The 27,712-nt window shown below is 45.1% G+C and overlaps 3 protein-coding genes and 1 pseudogene across 5 annotated transcripts; 1 reads left to right on the forward strand and 3 right to left on the reverse strand.

The window, feature by feature from the left end:
• Nucleotides 1–1,772: 1,772 nt before the first annotated feature.
• On the reverse strand, nucleotides 1,773–2,865 carry LOC125547482 (uncharacterized). Its single transcript, XM_048711341.2, has 2 exons — nucleotides 2,125–2,865; nucleotides 1,773–1,802 (listed from the first exon to the last, which is right to left on the reverse strand). The coding sequence occupies exons 1-2, from the start codon at nucleotides 2,863–2,865 to the stop codon at nucleotides 1,773–1,775; spliced, it is 771 nt and encodes a 256-aa protein (XP_048567298.2).
• A 4,794-nt stretch (nucleotides 2,866–7,659) lies between these two features.
• On the forward strand, nucleotides 7,660–9,031 carry LOC125543259 (uncharacterized; annotated as a pseudogene).
• Nucleotides 9,032–16,065: 7,034 nt separating this feature from the next.
• Nucleotides 16,066–21,377, reverse strand: LOC125542273 (uncharacterized). 3 transcript variants are annotated; one of them, XR_007297844.2, is made up of 7 exons: nucleotides 21,059–21,371; nucleotides 20,870–20,968; nucleotides 19,915–20,019; nucleotides 17,902–18,205; nucleotides 17,729–17,801; nucleotides 16,909–17,432; nucleotides 16,066–16,382 (listed from the first exon to the last, which is right to left on the reverse strand). XR_007297844.2 is itself a non-coding variant. In XM_087545812.1 (5 exons), exon 2 carries the CDS (start codon nucleotides 18,894–18,896, stop codon nucleotides 18,309–18,311), a length of 588 nt encoding a protein of 195 aa, XP_087401938.1. In that variant the 5' UTR covers nucleotides 18,897–18,997; nucleotides 19,101–19,321; the 3' UTR covers nucleotides 16,066–16,382; nucleotides 16,909–17,432; nucleotides 17,729–17,801; nucleotides 17,902–18,308. The 3 variants fall into 3 exon arrangements, 2 of the variants coding, with proteins under 2 accessions (XP_087401938.1, XP_087401937.1); XM_087545812.1 differs by lacking the exons at nucleotides 19,915–20,019; nucleotides 20,870–20,968; nucleotides 21,059–21,371 and adding an exon at nucleotides 19,101–19,321 and having other exon boundaries at nucleotides 17,902–18,997; XM_087545811.1 differs by lacking the exons at nucleotides 16,066–16,382; nucleotides 16,909–17,432; nucleotides 17,729–17,801; nucleotides 17,902–18,205 and adding exons at nucleotides 18,670–18,997; nucleotides 19,101–19,606 and having other exon boundaries at nucleotides 21,059–21,377.
• Nucleotides 21,378–22,655: 1,278 nt separating this feature from the next.
• On the reverse strand, nucleotides 22,656–23,723 carry LOC125542272 (uncharacterized). Its single transcript, XM_048705234.2, has 2 exons — nucleotides 22,968–23,723; nucleotides 22,656–22,867 (listed from the first exon to the last, which is right to left on the reverse strand). The coding sequence occupies exons 1-2, from the start codon at nucleotides 23,601–23,603 to the stop codon at nucleotides 22,784–22,786; spliced, it is 720 nt and encodes a 239-aa protein (XP_048561191.1). The 5' UTR covers nucleotides 23,604–23,723; the 3' UTR covers nucleotides 22,656–22,783.
• Nucleotides 23,724–27,712: the final 3,989 nt, after the last annotated feature.

A 27,712-nucleotide genomic window follows, 5' to 3' on the forward strand; every position in this document is an offset into this window, starting at 1 on the left:
ATATGTTCAGTGTGTATGCAAAAATCGTTCAGCGTATATATTCATACTTTAAAAATATTTGAAATAAAATAAAAGCAAAAACTGGGTGCTACAGAGAACCGCCACAGTGCCCGTTCTATCCTCCAAAGAAAAAAAAAACCCTGATAAAAACCAGATCGCCCGTCGAAGTGGTATGTCTATACCTATTAATAAAGATAGGTGATATTTTTGGTTTGATTTGGTCTCGATGGCAGCGGATAAGGAGTCCTATGTGAGATGGCGCAACTCCCTGGAGATAAAGAAGGTTCTCCCTGCATAGCCCCCATTTCAGGGGTGCGTCTAGCACCGTTGGTGAGCATGTAGAGATGTGTCTTTGGCGGATCTATTTTTGATGAACATGTTCGTCATTTGTCTACACTCATATGTCTTCATGTTGAATCATTTCAATCTACGCTAGTCTTTATCAACGGTGGTTGTTGTTTGGTGTTGGTCTTTTGGGGACTTAGCACGATGACTTCCCGACTGTCTAGTCTACTTCAACAATTTTTGTCCGGCTTCGGCAAGGGAGGGGCGATGACAGCGGCTCGCCTCACTGCTTGTAGTCATCGCTAGGTCGTCTCGCCATACTGTCATGATTGAAGATGAGCAGATCGGAAGTTTTACCGCAAAAAAGGAAATACTCCATGAAGCTTAATATATTTGATTTGATGGCCAAATCAATCATGGCGAGGACCTGATATTCATTCACACATCAGTGACATTGGTAGCGGGAAATTGTCAGTCGCGTCCTCCTGCCATTGTAGTATGCAATGACACCTTTATCCTTGAACAGGTTGAGGGCTGTGATCACTCTCTTTTTGTCTTTGCCAAACGGAATATTGGTGTCGTCGGTCTATGTGGTTCTTCTAAAAGGAGTTCACATCAATCAGAAGTGCCTTCTTCTGGGACTCAACATTGTGCGCGAGACAGAGCACCATATCCATATGAAGCAGGTCATCTAATCAGAAGTTGAAAACACAGGTGCAATCATTTGCATAGATGCAGAGATTTTTTGTTCTACTTTTATCTACAACTAATAACCTCACGCTAACCAGGTACTAGACTTCCAGTTAAGTCCATACTGAAAACTAACTGAGAGGTTTCTTCAAAAAAAGATGGAGCAGAATATTGACTCAGAAACATCCCAAGGATGTTAACAAAAGAAGTAATATATCACTATTTTTGGGTACTTGATTCCGTTGAATTAAAACACGGTTGCCAGTTAGAATTCGTTCTCAAGAATGGACATGATTCCTCTCCACCATCTTGGTCTTCCCGATCAGGTTATCGATTTGAAGCGTTTGGTATAAGTGAAATATGCATATGGAGTTTATTGCTAGGAAAGTTGAAAACCCAAATTATTCACACAAAGTTCTACCAAACTTATAATTTGTAGACATCCAATCAGCACACTGAGCAATGTGCTTAGCCATTTGGATAGTTTGACTACATGATTTCCCCATTTCAATCATACATGACAGTCCAAGAATCCAAACATACATGTCGCTGTTCTAGTCTAGAAGACTGGGACGTTGAGAGTTACCAAACCCAGAGAGATATAGTGGCTGGAAGACTACACAGATCACAGATACAAGATGCATATCGTAAACGAATTCTCAACAAGACCACCCCTCATTGGGACTATGCTTTTTTTGTCAGACAAAGAACTTTGGCAGGCTCTTCCACGAACAAGTGTACGTCATATGTGTTTCGGTGCTCTTCACCTCTGGCATGGCCGTCATCGAGCAGTTTCCTCAGTACGGTGTCTTCCTCCTCTGCTCTTCCTACAGGATTAATATGTTCAGGATAAATAGCTCATTCTGAATTACAATGACAGTGGATGATCCAATCAAAACTTGACTAGTTTCTTCAGTGTTAACTATGTGCTACTATATGATTTGAATATAGTGAGAACGTTCAGCTGGCAGTTATTAAAGTTCACACATATAATCATCTAGCGATCCAACAGCTCATAGTGCAGCACACAGTGCAATATTGAATTCAAAACAGGATGACTAGATCATATCGCCATGTACAGAAATAGACCTAATAATCGCAAAGCAACAGCTATTAACCTTATACGAATTAATGCAATGATTTTCCTACCTGGGTTCTGGTAGTATGCCGCCGCCGCCCACGCTTTGCTGCCTGGGTAGGATGAGCACCAGCAAGCACGGATATGAACCTAAATCCCTCATGCTCTTCCCTGGGATCCTGGAACACCTGATCGAAGTAGACCCGTCCTAATCCCAGTGTCCCAAATTCAGACCCGTGGGTGTTCAAGAAAACCAAGTATGGACGTCCATTCTTCTTTCCGTGCCCAACAAACGTGACGATATGCGACGCCGGATGCTCATTATGTTGGAACGGTGTGTCGAGCTCATAAATCATATCCCCCAAGTTAGCAAATTCCTTCGGCCGCACGGCAAAGGTTCCCATCAGGTTGGCCCCAGACTCTATCATAGGAAACACCCTTTCATGTATCATGGGCGCATGGCACTTGTAACCTGCGATGCGTACCCGGATCTCATTTCCATCCTTGCAAATTGCCTTGACCCCTCTATTCTTGAATAACTCAAGTGCAGTAACGGCACGGGGATTCCAATCGTACCCCACAGGTACCAGCAACTGACTCTCGTAGTCGTCCGCATAAGAATCAGCATCAATCCAAACTCCTGGCCAGGCTAAATCCGTGGTGTACCCTATTGCATTGAAAAGGCAAGTGGGTCCATCTTGCGTCCGCAAGGTAGGGAGTCCAGGTCTAATATACTCATAGTTATTGCCTCGGTCGACCATTTCTGTGAACAACAAAATGCCAATGACCTGCATACATAACATAGAGCACATATTAATTAACCGGCATACAGAATAGAGAGCCTAGATGAAATAAACGACTGATAAGAAGAGCTTGGCTTCGACAATCAACAATGCATGGGATAATTAATCAATCATCACAGCTAGAATTAATAGAACAAATCGATCAACATGGTTGACAACTTGACATCAATCGAACAAATGATATCACACAACATGAGCAAAACATAGTGGCATGTCTGCAATCCCAATTTGGACAAGTGACGCTAGCTGCAATTTGATTCGATCGCCCAACAGCTAAGATGCAGATCAACATTACACTACTACACTGATTCCCCTAATCGATGACACTAAGGTAGATTAAACACAGGTAGTAGCATAGCAGCAGTGAATCTGAAACTGGACTGAAACAATAACTCTGCAAAATGAGATAAATTAAACGACTTGTCAGCAGTTCCAGCGATCCCACACCTCACTTCGATTAGGTGAAGCACTGAGCTAGAATGGCTAGCTAATTAAGACCATCAAGGAATTAATTAAACAGAGATAGTAGGATGTCCAAAATCACCGTTTGACATGCACTGCTCAAATCGATTTGATTGTCACACAGATAAGATGCAGATCACATTACACTAGCATGTAGAATGCAGTTTATGAGTTTTTTGGTGACTATCAACCATCAGTTCATCTTTTCGGAAGAAAAAGAATGTATAATCAGTTCATCTATAACAGACGAGGATCAGTGTTATGCCATTCCAGACACTATTCGGGTCGACGCTCAAATCCTTAATCAAGACCGCCATCAATTCTAGAATTGGAGCAAATGACATAACAGAAGATGATGAAAAAATAGCATGCCCAATTTTTGACATCCGCTAGCTGTAGATTCAGTTGCCCCACTAATAAGATGCAGATCAACATTACACTAGATAGTAGTAGCCATCCAGAAATTTATTAAACCTAGGTACACTAGCAGCAGCAAATTAATCTGAGCAAACTGAAATTAAATCATAATTAAGTAAGTCGGCTTTGACGATCAACAGTGCATCGGATAACTGACTGGCATGTACGTACGTAGCTAGGATGCATATATAGTTGATGAGCTAGCTAGTTGCTGACTATGAACATGAGCAAACTGGGGATGCACGCACGCATTAATATCAATCGCCACCTAGGATCAGAACAATTAAATGACATGAAAGAACATGATTGAAACATAATAATAGCAGGTCCAAAATCCCAATTTTGACATGTGCTGCTGCAATTTGACCATGAGCTAGTTGCTGACTATGAACATGAGCAAACTGGGGGTGCACGCATTAATATCAATTGCTACCTAGGATCAAAACAAATGACATGAAAGAACATAATTGAAACATAATAATAGCAGGTCCAAAATCCCAATTTTGACATGTGCTGCTGCAATTTGACCATGAGCTAGTTGCTGACTATGAACATGAGCAAACTGGGGGTGCACGCATTAATATCAATTGCTACCTAGGATCAAAACAAATGACATGAAAGAACATGATTGAAACATAATAATAGCAGGTCCAAAATCCCAATTTTGACATGTGCTGCTGCAATTTGATTCGATCGCCCAATGCAACAAACAAGATGCAGAAGATTAACATTACACTGCTACAAGAAAGATAACCAATGTATGTCGTCCAGGAACTGAACTGAAACACCAACAGATAGTTGGTCAGTAGATAAATCTGACCAAACTGAAGTGAAACCACAAGTGTAGCTGCATATATAATAGAGAAGCTAGCCAGAGGATGATGATGTATAGAAGAAGTAAAGGACTGACATGAGGGATCTCCAATCGTTGATCTGCTGCTGCCTCGCGCAGCAGCGATTTGAACACAGTCGAGAAAGAAAGAATCGCCTTGTGGCACGATTCGCCCTAGCCGCCCCGCCGCCGCCGCAACGACCCCCTCATCCGACGGCGACGGCGCCGCCGCAGCACGGCATTTGCGCCCGAATGCCCGTCGCCTCCGCAAGCCCCCACCCCCACACCCCCACACCTCCCCGCCGACGCCCCTCCATCCCCCGTTGCAGCCGCCGCCGCGGGATGCTTCGCTCTCTGTCGGCTCACATGCGCAAATCGGAAGCTTGGGTTTTTTTTTCTATTATTAAGCAAAAAATCCCCTAGCCCAGACGGTAGGAAAAAAAGAAGAAAAAAGACCACGCCCGCCCGTGAGGCAGAGGCAGGACACACTGCTTAGGCGCCACCGCGGCCGGATGCCGCGCGTCCGCATTGAACTGCGAGGCCGCCGGATTGGAACGTCCCTCCCATGCCGTCGCCTTGGACCGTACGGACAGCGCCGCCGCCGGTGCCCTTCCCCTCTTCCTCCGCCTTACCCGTCCGTCCCTTGCGCGTCACCGCCGACGACCCCGATCATCAGCAGGCCAGAGGCCGACGACGACGATCGTTTACAAGGAAACATGAAAAGCGCCACCTTTGTGCCTCGTAAAACCTCACAAACCGCAGATCCGGGCACGGAAATGGTGGCGGGGCATGAAAAAGCTGAGCTTTGAGAGCAAGACAGAGGAGGATGCGTTGGGCTTGGACGGGAGACGAGAAAGCAAGACCTTGTAGCTTACCACTGGTTGAGGTCGAGGTTGTGGTTGTGGCTGAGGCCCGCCGCGCGCGTACGTCTTGGGTTGTGGAGGTGGCCGCCGGCCGGCGTGGAGAGAATCAGGAAGGGAAAGGAGGGGGGCGGCGTCTCTCTCTCTCTCTGTGTTGGGGGCGGGGCAGGGCAGGGTTTTGGAGGGGGACAGGAGCAAGGAGAAAGAAAGAAAGAAAGAAAGAAAGAAAGGTGTGGTGAGGTGTGCGGAGCAGAGCGACGTTGGCGCAGCAGAGTAGTACCTGTGTTTTTCTTTGTTGCGAATGTGAGGTGGTATAGTTTGGTTTGAAAGTTCAAATTTGTAAGCCCCTCCTCCCAATTTACACTTTACTAGTATCATTATGCTTATGCACCCAACCATTCATCATATAACAAATTATTTCAAATTGGTCATCCGTACGTGTTAATCCTTGTCACCAAACCAAACTAGGCAAAGAAAAAGAAAAACAAAGAGAATTTGCTTTTTGGATTGGACGATTTATTGTACCCAGTCGTTGGATGCAAAAAAAGGAATAATGGCCACATCTCCTTCTTCGTTCTGCCTTCTCGAAACACCACTCTTCACCGTCTTCCTCCTCCTCCTCCCGATCTCGATCTGAACCGTCCGCCCCCACCGCCATGCTTGCCGCCGTCCCGGCGAGCTACCCGATTTCTCCGACACCCTGACTCAACCCTAATTAAGATAGACGAAGCGAATGGGAAAGCCAAAGAAAACATAAATCCATTGTGATTAGAAACAAATGAGACTGTACTATAGACAAGATCAAGAGTAAAACTATTACGAAGGTGCGGTCATGTAGGTCCTCAAACTATGAAAAAAGTATCATTTAGGTCCTCAAAAATCCTTAAGTGTAGTAAGTGTGTATATGTGTCATCTACTCATCTAGGTCCTCAAAAATCCTTCAAGTGTAATAAATGTGTATATATGTGACACCTTCGAAATAATTCAAGGACCTAGGTGACACTTTCGAAATAGTTTGAGGACCAGGAGCCGTGGTCAGTAGGCGTGATTCATCTTAAGCTTAAACATGCAGTGCAGTGCAGGTGGATCGTAATTTTCAGCTGATCGGTGGTGCCGGGGTATGTTCATGAGGATCGGACATGCATGCATGGAGTGGACAGACACGAAGCTAGCCCATGAGGATCGGAGGCGGACGATCCAAGTCCAACTCACACTGTTTGATTCGGCACGGTGAAACACTTGGCCATCAGAGCTAGCTAGCCGGACACACCTGCTCTACCTTCCCTGCTGTCTATGTTTTCCTCCATGCACCAGGATCGAGCAGCAATGGTGCCACCCACCCAGACCGGGCGACCATGAGGTTCGACGCACCTTGTAATTCCCGTCGCCGCTGGTTCATCCCCAACAAGTCAGCCGCGGATTGAATGCCGGCCGGCGCCACAACGATCGACCACGCGCACCACCTCATCCTCGAGCCGCAGACAAGCACAACCTCAGCGTGCGTCCGCGTAGAGCTTCTTCTTGGCATCCATCGTCGTGATTAAATTGGGAGCTGGAGTTGCATCGGACTGGCAGATCCCAGGTCGGGAGCAGCTGCATGTGCAAGGCCCAGACGCCGGTGCTGGCATGGAGGAGCCGCCACTCGCCGGCCAGCGCACGTTGCCACTCTCCGGCGCCGCTTCTTCTGTGTGCTTCTGTCCGGAAAGGATGTATCTAGAACGAGGAAGTACTCCCTCCGTCTCAAAATAAGTGTCTTGAGCTTAGTACAAATTTGTACTAGAGCTAGTACAAAGTTGAGACACTTATTTTGGGATGGAGGGAGTATATGTTAGTGCATTTCTAACCGGCCCCCCTATCCGGCCGCAAGGGAGGATATAAACACTCCCTTACGGCGCACCTAACCGAACACCTATACCGAATAGTGGAGGAAAATTTATCCTCCCATGCCGAAAATTCCTCCAGATCTCCCTAAATATCCTTCATCCCACCACGGTCGAGTAAAAGTGGCGGCCTCTATTTCTCCCACCCTCTCGACACTTTATCTCCCGCCGCCGCCACCACCAATGACCGTCCCTCCGGCCGAAATGGATACCCCGGACCCTTCCCTCGCCCCGCCAGCCACCGCCGCCGGTTTTTCGCTGCCGGAAACCACCCGTGTGTCGTTGCCCGCGCCAAAGAAGAGTTTGGGGATGAAATACCCACCGGGTTCAAAATCCTCCTCCAACCGCGGGAATGTCCTCCGGGGTGGCGACCGCCGCTCCTAGCGGAGCCAAACGAGCTCGAAAGCCGGCGGCGACGGCCCTCGCAGAGGCAGCCGCGAAGAAGTTGAAGAAGTCCACAACGACACCTCGTCCAAGACCGGTGTCTCGTGCAGCTACTCTGGCTCTCCCTGCGACCACTGCTACGGCGCGGGCAGCGTCCGCAGGCGGCAACAAGGGTCGCGGACGCCAAGTGCTCGATGAAATGCCTACAAAGTAAAAAATATCCTCGGCCACGGTGATTGGTGTCTTTGAAGTCCTCAGCCACGATGGGACTTGATGAGCTCAACTACGATTCCATTTGACATCATTTGGATGCGCCCAAGACATGGAGCAAGAGGATGTGACCGAAGAGGCGGACGTGAGGAAGAGGAGGAAGCCAAGGAGGTGGTTGCCGATGAGGAGGTGGGCGATGAAGAGGATGTTGAAGCAAGCACATGGTCATGAAGGTCACGCACCACCAACTACAATCTAAAAGAAGATGTTGCTCTTTGTGATGCTTGCATCAACATCTCCATGGATTCAACGATTGGAACGGATCAAGCCAAGACTATGTTTTGGGACAGAATTACGGATCACTACAACAACTCTGTGGACGTGCAATCAAGTTGTACGTAAGGTTCTCTTGGGCCCCGTTGAAGCACCATTCATGACCAATGCAACCGATGGTCCGGTTGCATCAACCAAGTGAATCATGCACCACCGAGCGGTGTGCAAGTGACGGAGTATGGCCCCTACATCCAAGAACTTTTCAAGCATAGAAACCCCAAGTTCGTCCACAAGCCCTTCACATAAAGTGATATGCAAGAACGATAAGTGGATCCAAAGAATCGCATAGACCACTCCAAAGAGATCAAGGTTGAGCATATCCGTTGAGGAGGACAACAAGGTTGACGAAGATGGCAACAATAGATCAGAAGGAAACAAGATTGCAATAGAAAGAAAAAAAGAAGAGAAATGCATTCGATGGCACTGAAAGAGAAGAACTTGTGGCCATGATCGAGATCAAGAAGGTGTTGGCATCCAAACGCAAAGAAGAGAAGATGGCGAGGTGGAATGAGCTCAAGGTGTTGGAGGATGAGAAATGGAAAGCCAAGTTGGCAACCGAAGAGAGGAAGTTAAAGTCGGAGAAGCGTAGGCTTGCACTTGAGGAGGAGAGGATTCGTGATGTCAAAGAGGACAAAGAACGTGCTATCTTGTTCATGAATCCAAATACAATGGATGAAACCGCAAGAAAGTATTGGTAGCTCACTCCTGGAGAGATCTTGGAAGCGTCTCTTCAGAATGTTGGTGGTGGCCGAGGGGGTGGTGGTGGTGATGTTGTCTTCTCTAAGCACCTCGTTTGAGTTCGTTCATGCCATTGGTTGGCTCAATCCACAACATACATTTGGATTTTTGTGCGCATGGGACGAGTGTTGGAGAAGAAAAATAAGAAAGTTAGATGCTATGGTCAAAACTGAGCACAACTAAGGAACCAAAGGCATGAAAATAGAAATCTCTTGTTTGAAACCTAAAGGTTTGAGTTTTGAATTTTTCAAAATTTGGCTTATGGAGCTCAAGCTCGATAAGCAATTTCCGCTGCATTGTAGAAAACCAATGTACGAGCGGATACGAACACAGCGTTTTGGAGCTCGAGCTCGTCTACACCATTCGTGAACAGTACAATTTTAAAACATACTCCCTCCGTCCGGAAATACTTGTCGAAGAAATGGATATAAATGGATGTACCTAATTAAAATACATCTAGATACATCCATTTCCGGGACAAGTATTTCCGAACAGAGGGAATAGCAAACAAAAGTGCGGAAGACGGAAAAGCAGGAATGAAGGTTGCTAGGTACCGCTCCATGGTAACATCTATCGATTCCGCTATCGGGAAAGTCTGGCAAGGGAAATATCTGGCTGAGGAATTAGAGGACAAGAAAATGGGACATGTATCGCTCTATACGCCTTGTTATTATAGAGATCATCCGAGCTCCTGCTCAGAACAGCACTGTTGCTAGTTTGTTAAATTTTCAGAGCAGATGCAAGCTAGAAAGCTGTTTCTCGGCACAAAAATATAGCAGGACGAGAAGCACACAACCGACGACTGTGATTATTAGAGAGATATGCACACGGTCAGTGGCACAAATGATAAAACACCAAAAAAGTTCTCCACTGCGATAAAACAACAAGTTTGCACTTTCATCATCTAATAATTTAACGTTGCAGCTAGCTCCCTCGTGCAAAGCCGCCTTCTCTTCAACCCATGGAGGAGATAATTTCTGCAGCGCATGGCGACAATATTTTCTGCAACAAATCAACAACTTGGGGTTACGCCTTAGAGCATATAGAGATATACAGTGTGGATACTGACTCTAAATCTCTAGATCAACATATTGGTTGGCAGAAAATAAGTACACTTTGCTCTCTGATTTATTCATGACAAAAGTAGCTAAATTAAGTTGTTGTGAATCTAACATGGCAAGTTTATGCAGACTTTGTGTGTGTGAATCAAACTGCCTTTACTTTGGACGAATGGATTTTTGTTTTCACAGACGAAATAATAAATACTCAAAAGACACCAAATACCCATGCCAGAAACAACTATAAATCAATGCAAAAAAAACTATTAACTCATAATCCAGAATAGGTCTATCCCTAACCAAATTTACTTTAGTCTCAGTGTAGAAATAGCTCAAACTTGGAACTTGACATTAAAAAGTAGCTTCATCGTGGCAAACTATATATATGTTGAGTCATCAAGAAATTACAAGAGGGGACCTTTTATTTGCCAGAACCCTTCTAAGTTTGGCTTCAAGCAGTTAAACCACGAGGGGCATCGGCAGTGGCTTGAGTTCCTCCTTAACAACATCCTACACACAAGCAAAGAATAATAATCCACGAGTGACCAACGAATAGATGGTACTATACTGCACAGGAATTAGGAACATGCCATACCTTGAACTGAGATCTCAGTCTTTCCACCTCTTCATCAGACTGTAGAAAGGTGAAAACCATGAATAAAACAACAAGTGCTAAAAACTAGATTGTCAGGAAAAAAAGTTACACTTATGTCCTCGTAATAGCGGTCCACGAAATAGTCCAGAGGTAGATCAGGTGCACCGTTCTGAAAACGATACGAGATGTTCCGCCGACCACAAGCATATGCATTACCATCGTTGGGGTGCTTCACATCACCACAACAACCATGGCAGAGGCCTTTGTTTAAAAAAACAGGGGTAATTGTCATTTAACTGCCAAATAACTAACCAGGCGCGAACACATATTTACAGCTTCACAATTGAATTTAAAAGGTTGTGTCTGTGCAAACATTACATATGGATATAAGTGCACAGAGTTGTTAAAAATACCAAAAATGCAAACCTAAAGGATAAAGGATGAGATAAAACAGGGTAAAACAAATGGGCTGATACAGTCAGCATCATATACTAGAGATAGAAACAAATTCACAAAGCTGCCTAACAGATAAGCATCATATACCAGAGACAGAAACAAATTCACAAAGCTGTCTAACAGATAAGCATCATATACTAGAGACAGAAACAAATTCACAAAGCTGTCTAACAGATAAGCTCAGGTTACCGTCAATCACAAAGTGCTTATATTTCAACAATATGTAAGTTAGGATTCTCATAGAATACCATGATCAGAAGGTTCAAGTATACAGCAACTGTTCACCGTTAATCCACCATCTCCTCGCGTATATGCAACTTCAGCAAAGAATAGGTTGCCAGTGTCAACACCATAAGATCCTTTGGTCTTTGCAGTGAAATTCATATGAAAGTACGTCCAAATGGATATAATAATCCTCCCAGAGCGGCTTGCCATGCAGAAAATCTTTGACCTCATATGCAAGATCCTAAAATAAGAGGTGATCTGATCAGTGGTTGCAATTTGTTACATGAATAGGTGAGGCAATAAGAGTATAAGACGCAATACAGCCGTGCTAGCAGGACAGAGGGAGGCTGGAGGGTGGAACAAGTGCCAACCCCAAAAAGATTATGATGGTCGTTATACATGTCCACCAAAGCTAGAGCCAACTGGTAATCCTCATCACGCCTTTTATCTTTGACTTTTGATCCACGCTTCTTTGTGCCATCAGGATAGTAACGAACACGTTTTACAATCGCATCCACTTGAGAAAGCCCCGCACACCTAGTTCAGATTTAGAGCATTTCTATATGATTAGCTGATTGTGCCTACTCAAAAGTGGATGAATACATACAGATTGATAAAGGTAATCAGAACAACACAAATTATAGAAAAAATACAGGGCTGGCTAATTAAATGAAAGGATTTCAAACCAAAATCTTTGCTAAGCTGTTGAATACAAAAAACAGAAGAGAACAGAACTGTTCCCATGTCTGAGTTGGGGACCTGATTTTTTTAAAGAAATTTAACAAAAAAAAACGAATAGTACTACTAATCAGCGCCAAGTATTTCCGAACGCTGATTTAATACATATGTTATCAATGGTGCTATCCACATTGACAGAATCACAGAACGTTAAAGACTGTCTGTCGAGTACCTCCCATGGATACCTCCGGTGGGGCTATGGCCGCTCTTCATGTGTTCCCCACGCCCATTGACGGAAATAATCTCACCCCCACCGGCGATGGGAACGTCAAAGTGCACCACCTTGGAGTAGCCCGGACGGAGGCGCTCGGATGGCCTGGGAACGATTAGGGTTTGGAGTAAAGCAAAAGGAACGGCTCTGTGCTACTAGTATTTGTATGCATGTCGATCCGACTCGCAAGTCCGTTTGGGGAGCGGTCCGGACTCTTATCGTTCAATCCAACGGAGTGGAGAAAAAACATGATGGGCTGGCTGCTGGAACGGCCGGCCCATTAATAGATACATTTTTTTCCCTTTTCAATAGATTCAAAATTAGACTACTAAAAAATATTATATTTTAAAAGATAGACTATACTTTCACAAATATTATATCGTGGGAAACCACTTTTGAGTACAAATTCAGTGGTACACTTTTTGTAGCATATACCTCATATTTTGCTATCATATAGATGGTCAAAGTTTGACCCAAATACGAATGAGCAAGTAATAACGTCAACTTAATCTACGGCTGGGGCTAAAAGTTTCTTCGCAAAATCATTAAAAATTGGTTGACTCAGCCAAAATTTATGCAGTTTTGCTAATCCCCAGGTAACTAAAATAGGAGTCACGCCAGTCGACTCTGTATGAGAAAGGAGCAAAGCCCCGGTCCCGAGACTGAGCGCCAGCAAGGTGCGGAGACACCAAATAGGAAGTGAGCTGGAGGAGGTGAGTTAGAGGGTTTGACAGCTAGGGTTCCTCTGCTACATGCCGGCGCCGCCGCCGGTCCGTCTCGTGTATGGTGAGTTAGAGGGTTTGACAGGTGCAGGCAGGTGGGGGACTTTCATTTTGACTAGTTGTTTGGGCATCTGCAACCACAATAGGTAAATTTGACACCTCAAACGTCTTGGGTCAGTGTCTGGACATGTCCTTCTGAAGACTCCATTTGTGCATGCATGCAACCACGCCCCATACTTTGTTCTTCAATTGTCCACTCAAATAGATGTGATTGGTGGAGATGGTGAGGAAGATAAAAGAAAGAATAAAGAAAGATAAAAGGTGATCCAAGGGGGAAAAAACCTACGTGGCGTCCTGCCCGGACACACCGGGAAATCCCCATATCCTTCCCATATATGTCTTAGATATGAGGATTTGCGGACAGCCCACGCATATGAGTACAAAGTAGGGGTCTGGTTGGGTGGTTTTTTTTCCTTCTCTCTCCTCTCCGGGCAATGATCGGCCTGTCCGGCCAGACGTCTAGGGAGGATATGAGTGGTCCGGTTGTAGATGCTCACTTTACCTTCATATTATCCCTTTTGATATCATGCAAGTTATGTGGATTAAAAAATCCATGGGTGTATTTCAGTATGCAAGTTTACCTTCTATTAATTTTTTTTCTGCTAAAAAAATTTAACCTTCTATCATTGTACTTTTTTCAGTTTGGTGTGCATAATTTCTTCGAACTGTATCATGCAGGTATCAAACATCTTCAAGTGACTCCACATTCTCTTTGGTGTGGACAGATAGGGATACAATGACTATCGTGATCCCAAAGAATACCCCACACCCACTAGGGAATAGCAAATCCTCACCGGTTTCCATGACAACCGGACTTTTGCCGATATAAGTCTTTACAAGGGTGATGTGCAAGCTTACAACTTGTTTAGCTAGTTCACCTTAATGACCATAACCACTATCCCCAAAAGTAAAAAGAAAATGAAAACTTTTGATCTATTCATCATCTACCAAGCCGGTACAAAGAACACCATAAGTAATAAAAATTACATTCGGGTTCGTAGACCACCCAAAGGAGGGGATGGGAGGCAACCCGGAGGTGAACAGTGGAGGAGGAACGATTCGAGAAGGAAGAAATCTAGAGAAAGGTGGAAGAATAACAATCATTGAAGCTAATCCAATGGTCCCAAATGGACTTGACCAAAATAAAATATAAGGCGATTTACCTATAGTCAGACCCATACTAAATAATTAACCTTTTAGCATGACCGCGATCTTACTTTGGTTTTCATTCGATGTACAAGATTGGATCAGAATAGCCTTCTTAATTATATTTTCATGGTCTTTCAGTCTTCTATTCGAGAAAATACTTTGGTTGTTTTGGTTATATAATAATTGTATGAAATAATTTATTGATCAAATTACAATAAAAAAAGTAGAGAATGATTCTATCCAACATGTGGCACCTTGATGATGCCATCCCCACCAGAGGGGATATTTCCAATCACCAAAAGCACATGGTTGCAGCACATGCCATTGTCCGCCCTGGGACGAAGAGCATCAGAAATCAAGAATGTGATGTTATTCACTTGGGGGTTGTCATGCCTTATACAATTGTACGCCGTGTTTGGGTCTTTCCCGACGATCTCTGGCCAACTTTGTTCTGTGTATGAAATGCAGATTATCAGTTATTTCTTGGACCATTGAAGTTCAACTCCAATAAAAAATAAATTTGGGGCCAAACACAAAATAAAAAGTTCAATGGAGACATGGCACAAATTGTAAGAACAAAGAAGGGTGCTAGGTGTAATACTAACTTCCTTGGCAAGGCGGTGGAGTACACTCGGCATATGTTGTAGGTTTATGAATGGTCGAAAGTAGAATGATCAGAAGGGGCAACAGCAGAAAGGATGAAGCAAAGTTATTTTCGTCATTTTACTAGAACTTAATCTTTCTTGTTAAGAATACTATTGGGGAAGGGGGCGGGCTTTCTAGTTATAGAACCCCAAATCAAGGATAATCTATCTTTAATTAATGTGACATATTTTCAATTAATGCGCCCATTGATGGTCCATGTATCTACAATAACTAGCAATAAATCAATGTGCACTGAATGTTGGCTATTGAATGAAGAAATATACTAGATATATTCAATTGATATTGTTATTAATTATTCGTTGGTATACCGTATGGATTCATGTCTTCCATATACGTTCTAGGAAAAAAAGTTTGGGTTAAGTCGTTCATGTTAGGAGATAGGCAGTTATTTGTTTAAGCTTAATGTGGATTAGCATCATCACAAGATATCAGAAGGGGCAACAGGAGAAAGGATGAAGCAAAGGAGATTTTCGCCATTTTACTAGAACTTAAGCTTTCCTATATTAGAATATTGTTGGGGAGGGGGCTTCCTATTTATAGAACCCCAAAGCAAGTACATTCTATCTTTAATTAATGTGGTATATTTTCAATTAATGTGGCCATTGTTGATTTTTATATTTACAATTACTAGCAATAAATCAGCATGCACCGAGTACGGCTATTGAATGAAAACTATACTACTACAAAGTTATTGGCTATAGAATGATGCCATCCCCACCTAGTGCCACAAAGTTATTGCCACCTTGATCAAATTACTAGCAATAAATCCATGTTATGCGCTTTATATATAGAAAATCATCATCAACCTACCATCTTTAAAAAGAAAGGCTCTACAAAGTTTGTAAATGGCTTTAAACAATCACGGTGGGAGATCTGGCAACACTAAGGCCTCGTTTGGATGTTGGGTAGGAAAAAACCTGGGCCATAAACCCCTAGGGGAGATTCCCCTGTGCACATGCAACCCCTCCCACCACGTGGGAGATGTTCCCATTGTCCAGGTGCCCAAATAGTAGCATGGGAGGGAAGGAAGTCCCTTGCATACTACAGACAAATATAATATAGCAGATCTTACACAAAAATTCTAGAGATAATTTTGGAAAACAACCAAATCATAGATAAAAATTCCACAAATAATTCCGAGAAACAACAAAAATCACATTCCAGAAATAATTCTGACAAACGACAAAAATCACAGGCACATAACAAAGGTTCATAATTCATGTCAACTAGAATTTTAAAAATATTACTACAACTTATCCATCACTTCATCAAGCTTAAGATATCAGTCTGCATTTCATGACGATCGAGCATTGGCCTAAGCTGTTTTCATGTGCAGAAATAAAAGCAATCATTACAAGAGGTATTAATACATCGTCAAGTTTGTGCACAATAAAAAGTTCTGGGTTATAAGTTGCCATGTCCAACGCAGGGATACTTTCGAACAAGATGGGCCGCAAAGCAACAATCACGTCCTACTCCGGTCTTTTCTCCACTCCTTCCTCGACATCATGTACCACAACTTGATGCTGGCTGAATGACAAAAAGAAACAAGTTAGCTAGCATCAGTTCAGAATCGCACAACACTATTTTGTAGTATAAGCAAACTAATGAGACAGTATCAACCAACATATGATTTGTGCACTGTGCATAAAAAAATCAAGACTACAAATATAGTTTAGGAACGCAATCACAAGGCTGTCCAGTAACCTAATTTGGCTACTTGAAAAAGTCTCCAGATGAACAGGGCAATATATTGTTGTGAGGTGAGTTATGAGGCAATAGGAGGTGAAACCAATGGGAGGAGGCCACCAAATTAAGTATCACTAACAAGCTTGTAAAGGTAAACATAAACTACCAAACAAAAGGCAGTAAAATTTCTCCAAATGTGTGGCTCTTCTAGTCAGTTTTAAAAGAATGAAGTGTGTTTTGTCTTTGCTTATCTATCATCAATTAACAAAGAGAAACAAGCTTATACAAAGCTCCAGTCAATAATGCCACAAAGTAAATAAATATAAATGGATGTAGTGCAAAACAAGAAGGTGAGCTGGTTACACACCTTATGCTATCTACATCTCAGAAATCTCCTCCTTCAACCAATAAAGCCGAAGATTTGAGTCCTTGGTATTGATGAATATTTCTCGATTCATTGGGCATTTGAAAAGCCGCAGTGCCTTTGCTTTTTCTGCAACTGATAAATCTTCCATTGGTTCTAGCGCAGCCACACAGTTTCCAATTGAGAACATGTCATCTGGCTTTCATTCCTTCAACTCGTCAACCAGTTTTGCAGGTTGTTTCTTCCGAAAATCCATGTAATCCTCAAGAACAACAGCGATCTGGCTTTGCTTCCTCTTTTCACAGGCACTCCCTTTTGTTCAGAGTTGGTAGATGTTGTAGCTTCAGGTTCATCTCTTCTTGATGCCCCTTGCCCTTGTAGATCAGATGAGGACATACCATCATCAACATTGGTAGATGAGATATGGTTCAAATCATTGGTAGAGGAATCCATAGGAGAAATGGCATCGCTTGTGAGATCCACTTGCGGAATTGATACAAAGTTCAAGTCTCCTGAAGCAACACATCCTGCTCCAAAAAAAGAAACATATCAGCATGTTCTCTTAGAAACATCAGATTCATCTATAATTGCAAATACATATATTTACTGCCACCCATTCCAGAAAGAAAGTATATATACAGATAACTTGGTCCTTCATCGTACAACTTTTTAGAAAGAAAAAGAGCACTCAAGCAGGGTCCGATGGAAACACATGAAAAAATGCAGGTATCTCAACAATCTCCCAAATACTATATAATTAAAGCAAGAATGAAAAGGATTTAATATACAGGGTCGACGGAAACACGTGATACAGGAAACACACCTTCATGTAGTAAAGCCAATGACTTGAAGAGCATGAATGGTTTTGAACGGAACTTCTTTATCCTTGCATTATCCTATTGAATGCAACAACATTGTATGGTTGGGATCAATAAAACAATGCCTTGAAGAGCATGAATGCCAGCGAACAAAAAATATATCAAGAAAAGAGCTAACCTTGATAAGTTTATCCCATATTACAGGTTCGGCGATGATCATGCATCCCATCCCGTGCCACTCTATTTCCGAGAGTCTCTCACTGCCTTATAATTTCCTTTTAAATCCTTATCCTTCTCTTGGATTTGTTGCTTGCTGAAATTAGCTAGTGGAAATTTCCGATTGAATGTATTTGCAATTCTAGTCCACCCTTCAGCAGTCCACCCATTTTGACCTCGATAGATGGGATTGTTGTGGTCAAGCATTATATCAACAAGACCTTTCTCATATGCATGGTCCCAAGATGCCCTAGGCGCTGCCATTGCTACATTATTGAACCAACAATGGGGTACTAGTTAAATTTCTCTCTACCACTACTTTACCTAAGAAAAGGTGAGAAAAAAATTACAAAGTAAACTCATGTCCGACTAGTTGTTATAATCAGCCCTCATTTGCATCGCGATCTGATCTCTAAGAGTGTTTCCATTGTTTGCCTCATTGTGATGATGTTGGTTGACATCATCTCCCTCTGGAACATCAACATATGTTTCTGGTGGAATTAACGGTGGTTGGTGATCCAACCATGCCTCATCACCACTTTGAGCTCTAATGATGTTATGGAATACAGCACATGCTGCAGGAATCTTGATTTGTGACTCTATTGGGTAGTGATTGCCCACTTTCAAGATAGGGAAACATTTTTTTAGAACACCAATGCTCCTTTCGATGTGGTTCCGGAGAATTGCATGGGTATGGTTGAACAGCTCCCTATGGTCGGCATAGCCCGTATTAGATGAGCGTCGCCTCCTAAATTCACTCAGGTGATACCGAACTCCTCGATATGGTGCAAGAAAAGAAGGCGTGTTGGCATATCCACCATCTACGAGATAAAATTTTCCATCTGGCACATGAAACCCCTTGCTAATAGCAGAACGAAGAACTCCTGCATCTGATGCAGATCCTTCCCACCCACATGAAATAAATGTGAAATTCAGATCAAAATCACATGCAACCATGACATTCTGTGAGAGGGCTCCTTTCCTATTCCTAAATGGGGGGCCTTATCTTCAGCAATAGTGATGGGGATATGTGTTCCATCTATAGCACCAATGCAGTTCTGCACATTGAAACAGAAACAACAAAGTTGGTAGGTTAAGAAATCTATGTGGAGAAGTTTACAAAAATTCCATTGATATGGAGATGTGTGTGTAGTGGTTCACCTGGAAATAAGGCCAATAGCAATTGTTCGAAACAATCTTCAGATGGGGCTGGAGTGAACTTGGAATCTTTATATATCTTTGGGCTAGAGTTGTAATTAAGTCAAAAATCCTGTTTATCTTCCTATGAATTGTTTCTGCGCTGTGTTGGAAGTATTTTTGTAGATCTTGATTACTAGCATTGTGCAAAATCATGTACATGAACATCGCCAATTGCTCCCCGGCAGAAACACGTGACGTGCCCTTCAATAGATTCTCTCTTCTAAGGTAATCCACAATAGACTTAAAAATCTCAGGTTCCATCCGAAACTCAACCCTAGACCAACTCTCATGGCCTTCTAATATTTCCTTAACCTTTGCAGCCCCGGATAAAGATGATGTGTGAACTGGATGCTTTTCCTCATAAAGGGAAGCATATAAAGCGGGAACCAAAAGGAAAAATAGTTCATCGTCTTCTTCTTGTTCTTGCGAGATAATCTTAATAATTTTATTTCTCCTAGAATCCATCACTATTATACCCAATGAAAACAAAATTAATACAACGATAATAATTATAAATAAAGCAATAATAATACCATCTCGATTATGGCTGCAAAGAACCAATAGCTAGGAGCCTAGGAAGCTCAGGAGTGAATACAAAGATAATACCATTTCTGTTGTTACATCTACGTACATAATTTGGAGCATCAGTTTTCTCATATACTAAAATAAGACCACTTTCAATACTAGGCAGAGAAAATAACATCACAAGAGCAGTAGTTTTGCATAATTTAAGCTTCCTTAGTGACCATGTCAAAGGGATGACTGTGTCACATACCTTTCTTACTCTGAGAGAAAACTTCTCAATGACCCACGTATCAAAAGGCACCAAGCAATTGAACACAAAGTCTTCGGATAAATCCAACTTCTAATGTCAGAGCACCTGCATTTGAAACACGATAAAATAATGAATATATACATATAGATAACAAAATAGAGTAGACTCACAAATCAACACCTACTAGAAAACAATGATCAATCAGGAGGATCGATCAAATTTTGGCAGTAGGTAGCACAGGTTGAAATGAACGAACAAACAGAACTACAACAAGTATGCGATTGGACTCAGTAGTAACACCTCAAACGATACAAGGTAGTAACACCTCAAATCGACAGAGCGACAAATCGACTGTAGTCAGTCAGTCAAAGAGATGTGAACTTCGGCCAGCTAGCCACAACGACAAATCGATAAAACAAGTGTAGTCCTTATCAAACAAAGAATGGCATTACATCATATCCATCAAGGAGCAGAGGAACATTTTTGCCCGCAACAGGAGCAACTAGAGACTAGGGACCAACAGGAGCAACAAAAGCAGTATCCATCAGACTTGCATATATAGTCTACACAAGCAACCTTCACTCAACTAGTACACAATGGGTACCAAAAAAACAAACACACTCAACTCAACTAGTTTTTCATCACCAAAAAAACTAAACTAGTTTCTTATTGCCATCAACAATCTTAACCCAGCAAGCAACATCTTCTTCCACCCGAACAAGTTCAGCTACCCACGCCAAACCAAAACAGCAGCAGACCCATCCCACCTACAACCATAGTGACCGCCGAGCTTTCTATGATATAGTTCATCTCATGTGTCATTCAACTACCATTTTGCATCAATCCTACCTCCTTGAACAAACCCACCTACAAACAAATTTGCCCTCTTCACAATATACTAAACCATTGTGCATATAGATTAGCATCTCAGGGAGGTAAAGGTGGCTATGCTCACTTGTGAGGTCAGGGTAGATAGAGCACTTCAAAGCATTCGATGTTCTTCAGTACAGCTGCTCACTTGGGGTACAAACCTCAAACAGGAGAGTCCCTTGATCTGTATAGATGCTCGTCAGTGCGTGTAGCAGGAAAGAAATCACCATGGCAAACAAAAATAGTGAGTGCAAGAGGAGGAGGAGGGGATAACCTTGATGAGAAAGAGGAGAATGATCTATGGCCGTCGTCTTCGCCGGAGGTGAGTGAAGCTTCGAGGCAGAGAGATCCGGGAAGAGGGAGGATGATGACCCCGGTCGCCGTTGCCCCCGCCGGAGGAGCAGGTCGTGCAGGTGTAGGCGGTGGTGCGTCGCCTCCGGTTGCCGGGCGGAGCCTTGGATGGAGGAGGGCGGAGCATGGTGGTGCGTCACTCTCGGATCTTGCCGCCGCCGCCGCTCGTTCGCGAGACCGAGAGAGCGAGGGTTTCGTCCCCGACCACTGGAGGCGTGGAAGGCTCTCCCAGGGAAGAGGCGTGGAAAGGGCCGGGCTACCAATATCCCGTGGGCCGCCAAATGACCGGGTGGATCACCCAGGGCTAAGTTGGCTCGTGGGTTCCCAGCCCGGGGAACAGGCAGGGATCCCGGGGGGGAAACATGAAACCAAACGAGGCCTAAGTGGGAAATGGCGATGCCCCGTGGCACATTGTAGCCCATTTATGGCTCCTCGTGTTTGTAGGCCATTTCTGGCTTGTAGTATCTTTTGGCCCATTAACGGCCCGTGTTGCACCTGAACCGTTTTCGGCCCTTCCTGCCTTTTGGTCCTTTAACGTCATGTGTTGTGTCTCATCAATTTTCAGTCCTTTGCACCTTTTGGTCCATTACGACCCATGTTGCCTCTGAGCCATTTTTAGCCCGTTACGCCTTTGAGTCAATTAATGACCCGACCATTTTCCTCATGTCAGGCCTTTTGGCTCATTAATGGCTCGTGCTGCTTCTGATTGCAGACCATTTATGACGCGTTATATATTTGGGTTATTTTTGGTTCATGGGTCCTTTCAACATTTGACCTGTGTGTGCTCCATGACAATTAGCTGTTTCGGCGAGCCCTATTTTTAGTCCTTTAGCGGCCCATGGTGTTTTCAAAGCATTCACGGGTTGTGCCAGTTTTGGCCCTTTAGCGGACCATGGTGCTTTTGGGCCGTTTGTGGCATCACTGTGATATTCTCTAATTATCATGGGATTTAGTGATTAACATTTTTTTTGTTTCCTGGTATTCTCTAATTATCATCTCTACTCCAATAGTTGTGAACCAACATGTGGTTGTCTGGTTAGGAGGACAGTGGTATCCTTTGCCCATTGCGGTTAAAGTCCGAGACTTGACATTGGTGCTCGCATTATTGATGGATTTATTTCAGCCTTCCTGCGATGTTCGTTTAGTGGGAGGAGGCTGTGAGGCGTCTGTGATGAGGAGTAGGCGTCCGTGATGACATCGTAAAATTTCAAAATGATATGTTGGCTTAGTCTTTCGAAGATGCTCAAAGTGGCATGGTGTGCGTGTTGCATTCATAGGGGTGGGCATATGCTCATGTATGTGAGTGATTTCGATTGTACTGTGTTAAAAATAAATATCTACTCCAATAATTGGAAGTTGCGACTGATTGATTGTTCCATACTAACTAATTTGCCTCCATGGAAAACCATCATTTTTCTTTCTGAAGAATGCAGATCAGGTAACTCCCATTGATGCGTTTGTGCCAAGAAACCAAACAATGCCGGCCGGTCTTCCACTCACAATCAAAACGCATGCAAAAATATGTCAAAAAACAGTTTATTACAAGCCTCGAACAAATGATGGATCTCTAACATTACAAGCAAGCGTAATGGATGTGATACACGAAGAAAATGTATGGACGGATGTATCTCTCTGCTGGGTTTCACTCTCACCACGCCAGCGACAGCAGAAGCGCGGCCATGGCGGTCTGCACGACGATCCCCCAGCGCCCGTACTGCCTGCCGCTCCCGCTCTGCACCAAGAACAAATTCAAAATCGTTCATTCGCCATCAGTTGTTGCCGCTCTGCTCCAACGAAAATTAAGAGAATTTAGCTTGTGAGTGATGCGTTACCAGATCGTTGGCGGAGGGTGCGGGGCCGGACACGTCCTCGACGGTGGTTGGCTCGGGCGCGATGGGGGCCGGTGGGCTGAGCGGCTCCGGCGCGGGCGCGGGCGACTTCTTCTTGCCGCTCCTCTTTCTCTTGTGCTTGTTCTTGCTCTTGGACGGAGCCTCGGCCGGAGGCAGCACAGCGGGAGCCTCGGCCACCGGCGGGGGCGTCGCCACTGGGGGGAGCACTGCTGGCGCCTCGGCCGGGGCGGCCGCAGGTGGAGGCGTTGCTGGCGGAGGAGCCGCGACCGGGGGCGGAGTCACGGGAGGAGGAGCCTTCACCGGCGGTGGCGTCACCGGAGGAGGCGTCACGACGGGCGGGGGCGCGGACACGGGCGCGACTACCGGAGGCGGCTTGACCGGCGCGACTGCCGGTGGCGGCTTCGCGGGCGCAACCGGGGTGGCGGTGGGCGCGGGAGTGACCGGGGTGGCCGTGGGCGCGGGCGTGGTCGGCGCGGGAGGGGACTGGGCGGGAGCCGTCGGCACTGCCACTGGCGTGGGCGTGGCCGGCGCCGCTGCGGGCGACGACTGCGCCGCGGCCGCAGCGAGGAGGGCCGCGAGCGCCAGGAGGCGGCCCCATGACCGGAGCTGCGGCGCCATTGTAGCTAGCCGCTAGTTGCTCGACGCGCTCCGGTGCTATGCGATCTCTGCTACCCTGCTTCGGTGCTGCAGAGTGTGTCGCTGGTGACTGCTCTGGCCAGATCTGTGGCAGGGGAGTATATGTATACAGAAGGTGACCGGCCGGCGATCGCGGTGGTGTTGGTTGGGTCGTCGTAGCTGGCTGGCTGGCTGGGTGGCTTGGGAGTGAAGGGAGCCGGGTGGGTGGGTGCGAAGGCGACGCGATGGCGGGAAAGGGGACGCCGCAACGAACCTCTGTGATGTGCTACAGATCGCGCGCACAAGCACAACACTGATCTTTTTAGAGAAAAGGCCAGAACCCGACTTTATAAATAAAGCCACATGGCAGCATCACGAGACCAAATAGGAAAGAGACCAGTTAACGAGGAGAATGCACACAGCGCACGGAACAAAAAGTATATAAGAGTAGCCAAGGAAGCATGGATACAGGCAACTGCCATACACGGCGCACAGGCCGGAAAGGAGTGAGACCTAAACTCCGCAAACAGCACCACCAGGATTAGACGACAGGATCCCGTCCGGAGATGTGAGATGCCGAAGCCCGGATTTTGTCGATGAGCAGGTCCAGGGCATCCCGATCAACCTCCTTAGTCAATGATCTCCACTGTTGCAATAATATACATGATTTGAAAAGAACGTCAGCAGACTTAGATGAGAAGATATGCTCAATAGTAAATTTGTTCCTAATGGTCCACAGAGCCCAACATAAGGCACCCAGGCCAACCCAAAACACCCTCTTGGTGACCCCAACCAAAGCTTTGGCTAGGGTTCGAATATCAGAGAAAGAGGAGGGGTTCCAAGAGACCTGAAGTCAAGATTTGACACAGCACCAAACCAGCTTGGCCAGCACGCAATTGAAAAAGATGTGATCAGAGTTCTCCAAGGCCCCACATAGATGACAGAAATCCGCGCCAGGTCCATTGCGCTTTTTAATCTGGTCAGCAGCCGGCAGGCGACCACGAAAGGCTTGCCAAAGGAAAATTCTAATCTTAGAAGGAACTTTGGACTTCCAAACACAAGAGAATCTGGTCGAAGGAGTACCACCAATAAGTCTAGAATAAAGCGACTTGACCGTAAATCTACATGAGGCCGAATGAGGCCAGACTACAGAATCGGCCGACTCCGAGAGCACGGGGAAGAGGGCAGAGAGACTTTGCCAATCTTCCAACTCTTCAGGAGACAGGGCCCGACGAAAGGCCAAATCCCAGTTATTAGCCGCCACCTCCACGATAGAGATACCCGGATTAGGACAGTAAGAGAACAAAACCGGAAAACTCTCAGCGAGGGGGCATCCCCCGACCACCAGTCCAACCAAAAGTGGACTGCCATCCCATTACCAACATTAAATTTAACATGTTCCAGGAAAATAGGTCTGACTTTGACAAGGGATTTCCAAAATTGAGAGCCGCGCCTCGCGGTGGCAAACATCAGGTTGGAATGTGTTGGAAATATGCCCTAGAGGCAATAATAAATTGATTATTATTATATTTCCTTGTTCATGATAATCGTTTATTATCCATGCTATAATTGTATTGATGGGAAACTCAGATACATGTGTGGATACATAGACAACACCATGTCCCTAGTGAGCCTCTAGTTGACTAGCTCGTTGATCAATAGATGGTTACGGTTTCCTGACCATGGACATTGGATGTCATTGATAACGGGATCACATCATTAGGAGAATGATGTGATGGACAAGACCCAATCCTAAGCATAGCACTAGATCGTGTAGTTCGTATGCTAAAGCTTTTCTAATGTCAAGTATCATTTCCTTAGACCATGAGATTGTGCAACTCCCGGATACCGTAGGAGTGCTTTGGGTGTATCAAACGTCACAACGTAACTGGGTGGCTATAAAGGTACACTACGGGTATCTCCGAAAGTGTCTGTTGGGTTGGCACGAATCGAGACTGGGATTTGTCACTCCGTGTAAACGGAGAGGTATCTCTGGGCCCACTCGGTAGGACATCATCATAATGTGCACAATGTGATCAAGGAGTTGATCACGGTATGATGTGTTACGGAACGAGTAAAGAGACTTGCCGGTAACGAGATTGAACAAGGTATCGGTATACCGACGATCGAATCTCGGGCAAGTACAATACCGCTAGACAAAGGGAATTGTATACGGGATTGATTAAGTCCTTGACATCGTGGTTCATCCGATGAGATCATCGTGGAACATGTGGGAGCCAACATGGGTATCCAGATCCCGCTGTTGGTTATTGACCGGAAAACGTCTCGGTCATGTCTGCATGTCTCCCGAACCCATAGGGTCTACACACTTAAGGTTCGATGACGCTAGGGTTATAAAGGAAGTTTGTATGTGGTTACCGAATGTTGTTCGGAGTCCCGGATGAGATCCCGGACGTCACGAGGAGTTCCGGAATGGTCCGGAGGTAAAGATTTATATATGGGAAGTCCTGTTTTGGTCACCGGAAGAGTTGCGGGGTTTATCGGTAATGTACCGGGACCACCGGGAGGGTCCCGGGGGCCCACCAAGTGGGGCCACCAGTCCCGGAGGCTTGTGTGGGCTAAGAGTGGTGAGGGACCAGCCCCTTAGTGGGCTGGTGCGCCTCCCATAAGGGCCCATGGCGCCTAAGAGGTGGGAAGGGGGCAAACCCTAAAGGGGATGGGCCTTAGGGCCCATCTGGTGGCGCCTCCCTCCCCTCTCCCCTCTTGGCCGCCACCCTTGTCCCCATCTAGGGCTGCCGCCCCCCTAGGGGTGGGAACCCTAGAGGGGGCGCAGCCCCTTCCCTTCCCCATATAAATAGAGGCCTAGGGCTGCCCCAAAACACAGGTGATTCGATCTCTCGTTGGTGCAGCCCTGCATCTCTCTCTCCCTCCTCTTCTGTGGTGCTTGGCGAAGCCCAGCAGGATTGCCATGCTCCTCCATCACCACCACGCCGTTGTGCTGCTGCTGGATGGAGTCTTCCTCAACCTCTCCCTCTCTCCTTGCTGGATCAAGGCTTGGGAGACGTCACCGGGCTGTACGTGTGTTGAACGCGGAGGTGCCGTGCGTTCGGCACTTGGTCATCGGTGATTTGAATCACGACGAGTACGACTCCATCAACCCCGTTCACTTGAACGCTTCCGCTTAGCGATCTACAAGGGTATGTAGATGCACTCTCCTTCCCCTCGTTGCTAGTTTCTCCATAGATAGATCTTGGTGACACGTAGGAAAATTTTGAATTTCTGCTACGTTCCCCAACAGTGGCATCATGAGCTAGGTCTATGCGTAGATTCTATGCACGAGTAGAACACAAAGTAGTTGTGGGCGTTGATTTTGTTCAATATGCTTGCCGTTACTAGTCTTATCTTGATTCGGCGGCATCGTGGGATGAAGCGGCCCGGACCAACCTTACACGTACTCTTACGTGAGACCGGTTCCACCGACAAACATGCACTAGTTGCATAAGGTGGCTGGCGGGTGTCTGTCTCTCCCACTTTAGTCGGATCGGATTCGATGAACAGGGTCCTTATGAAGGGTAAATAGCAATTGGCATATCACGTTGTGGTCTTTGCGTAGGTAAGAAACGTTCTTGCTAGAAACCCATAGCAGCCACGTAAAACATGCAACAACAATTAGAGGACGTCTAACTTGTTTTTGCAGGGTATGCTATGTGATGTGATATGGCCAAAGGATGTGATGAATGATATATGTGATGTATGAGATTGATCATGTTCTTGTAATAGGAATCACGACTTGCATGTCGATGAGTATGACAACCGGCAGGAGCCATAGGAGTTGTCTTTATTTATTTATGACCTGCGTGTCAACTTAAACGTCATGTAATTACTTTACTTTATTGCTAACCGTTAGCCATAGTAGTAGAAGTAATAGTTGGCATGACAACTTCAAGAAGACACGATGATGGAGATCATGATGATGGAGATCATGGTGTCATGCCGGTGACGATGTTGATCATGGAGCCCCGAAGATGGAGATCAAAAGGAGCAATATGATATTGGCCATATCATGTCACTATTTGATTGCATGTGATGTTTATCATGTTTATACATCTTATTTGCTTAGAACGACGGTAGTAAATAAGATGATCCCTCAT

This window comes from Triticum urartu, chromosome 3A (genome assembly GCF_056163025.1).
Source record: "Triticum urartu cultivar PI428250 chromosome 3A, HENAU_Tu73, whole genome shotgun sequence".
Classification (NCBI taxonomy): domain Eukaryota; kingdom Viridiplantae; phylum Streptophyta; class Magnoliopsida; order Poales; family Poaceae; genus Triticum; species Triticum urartu.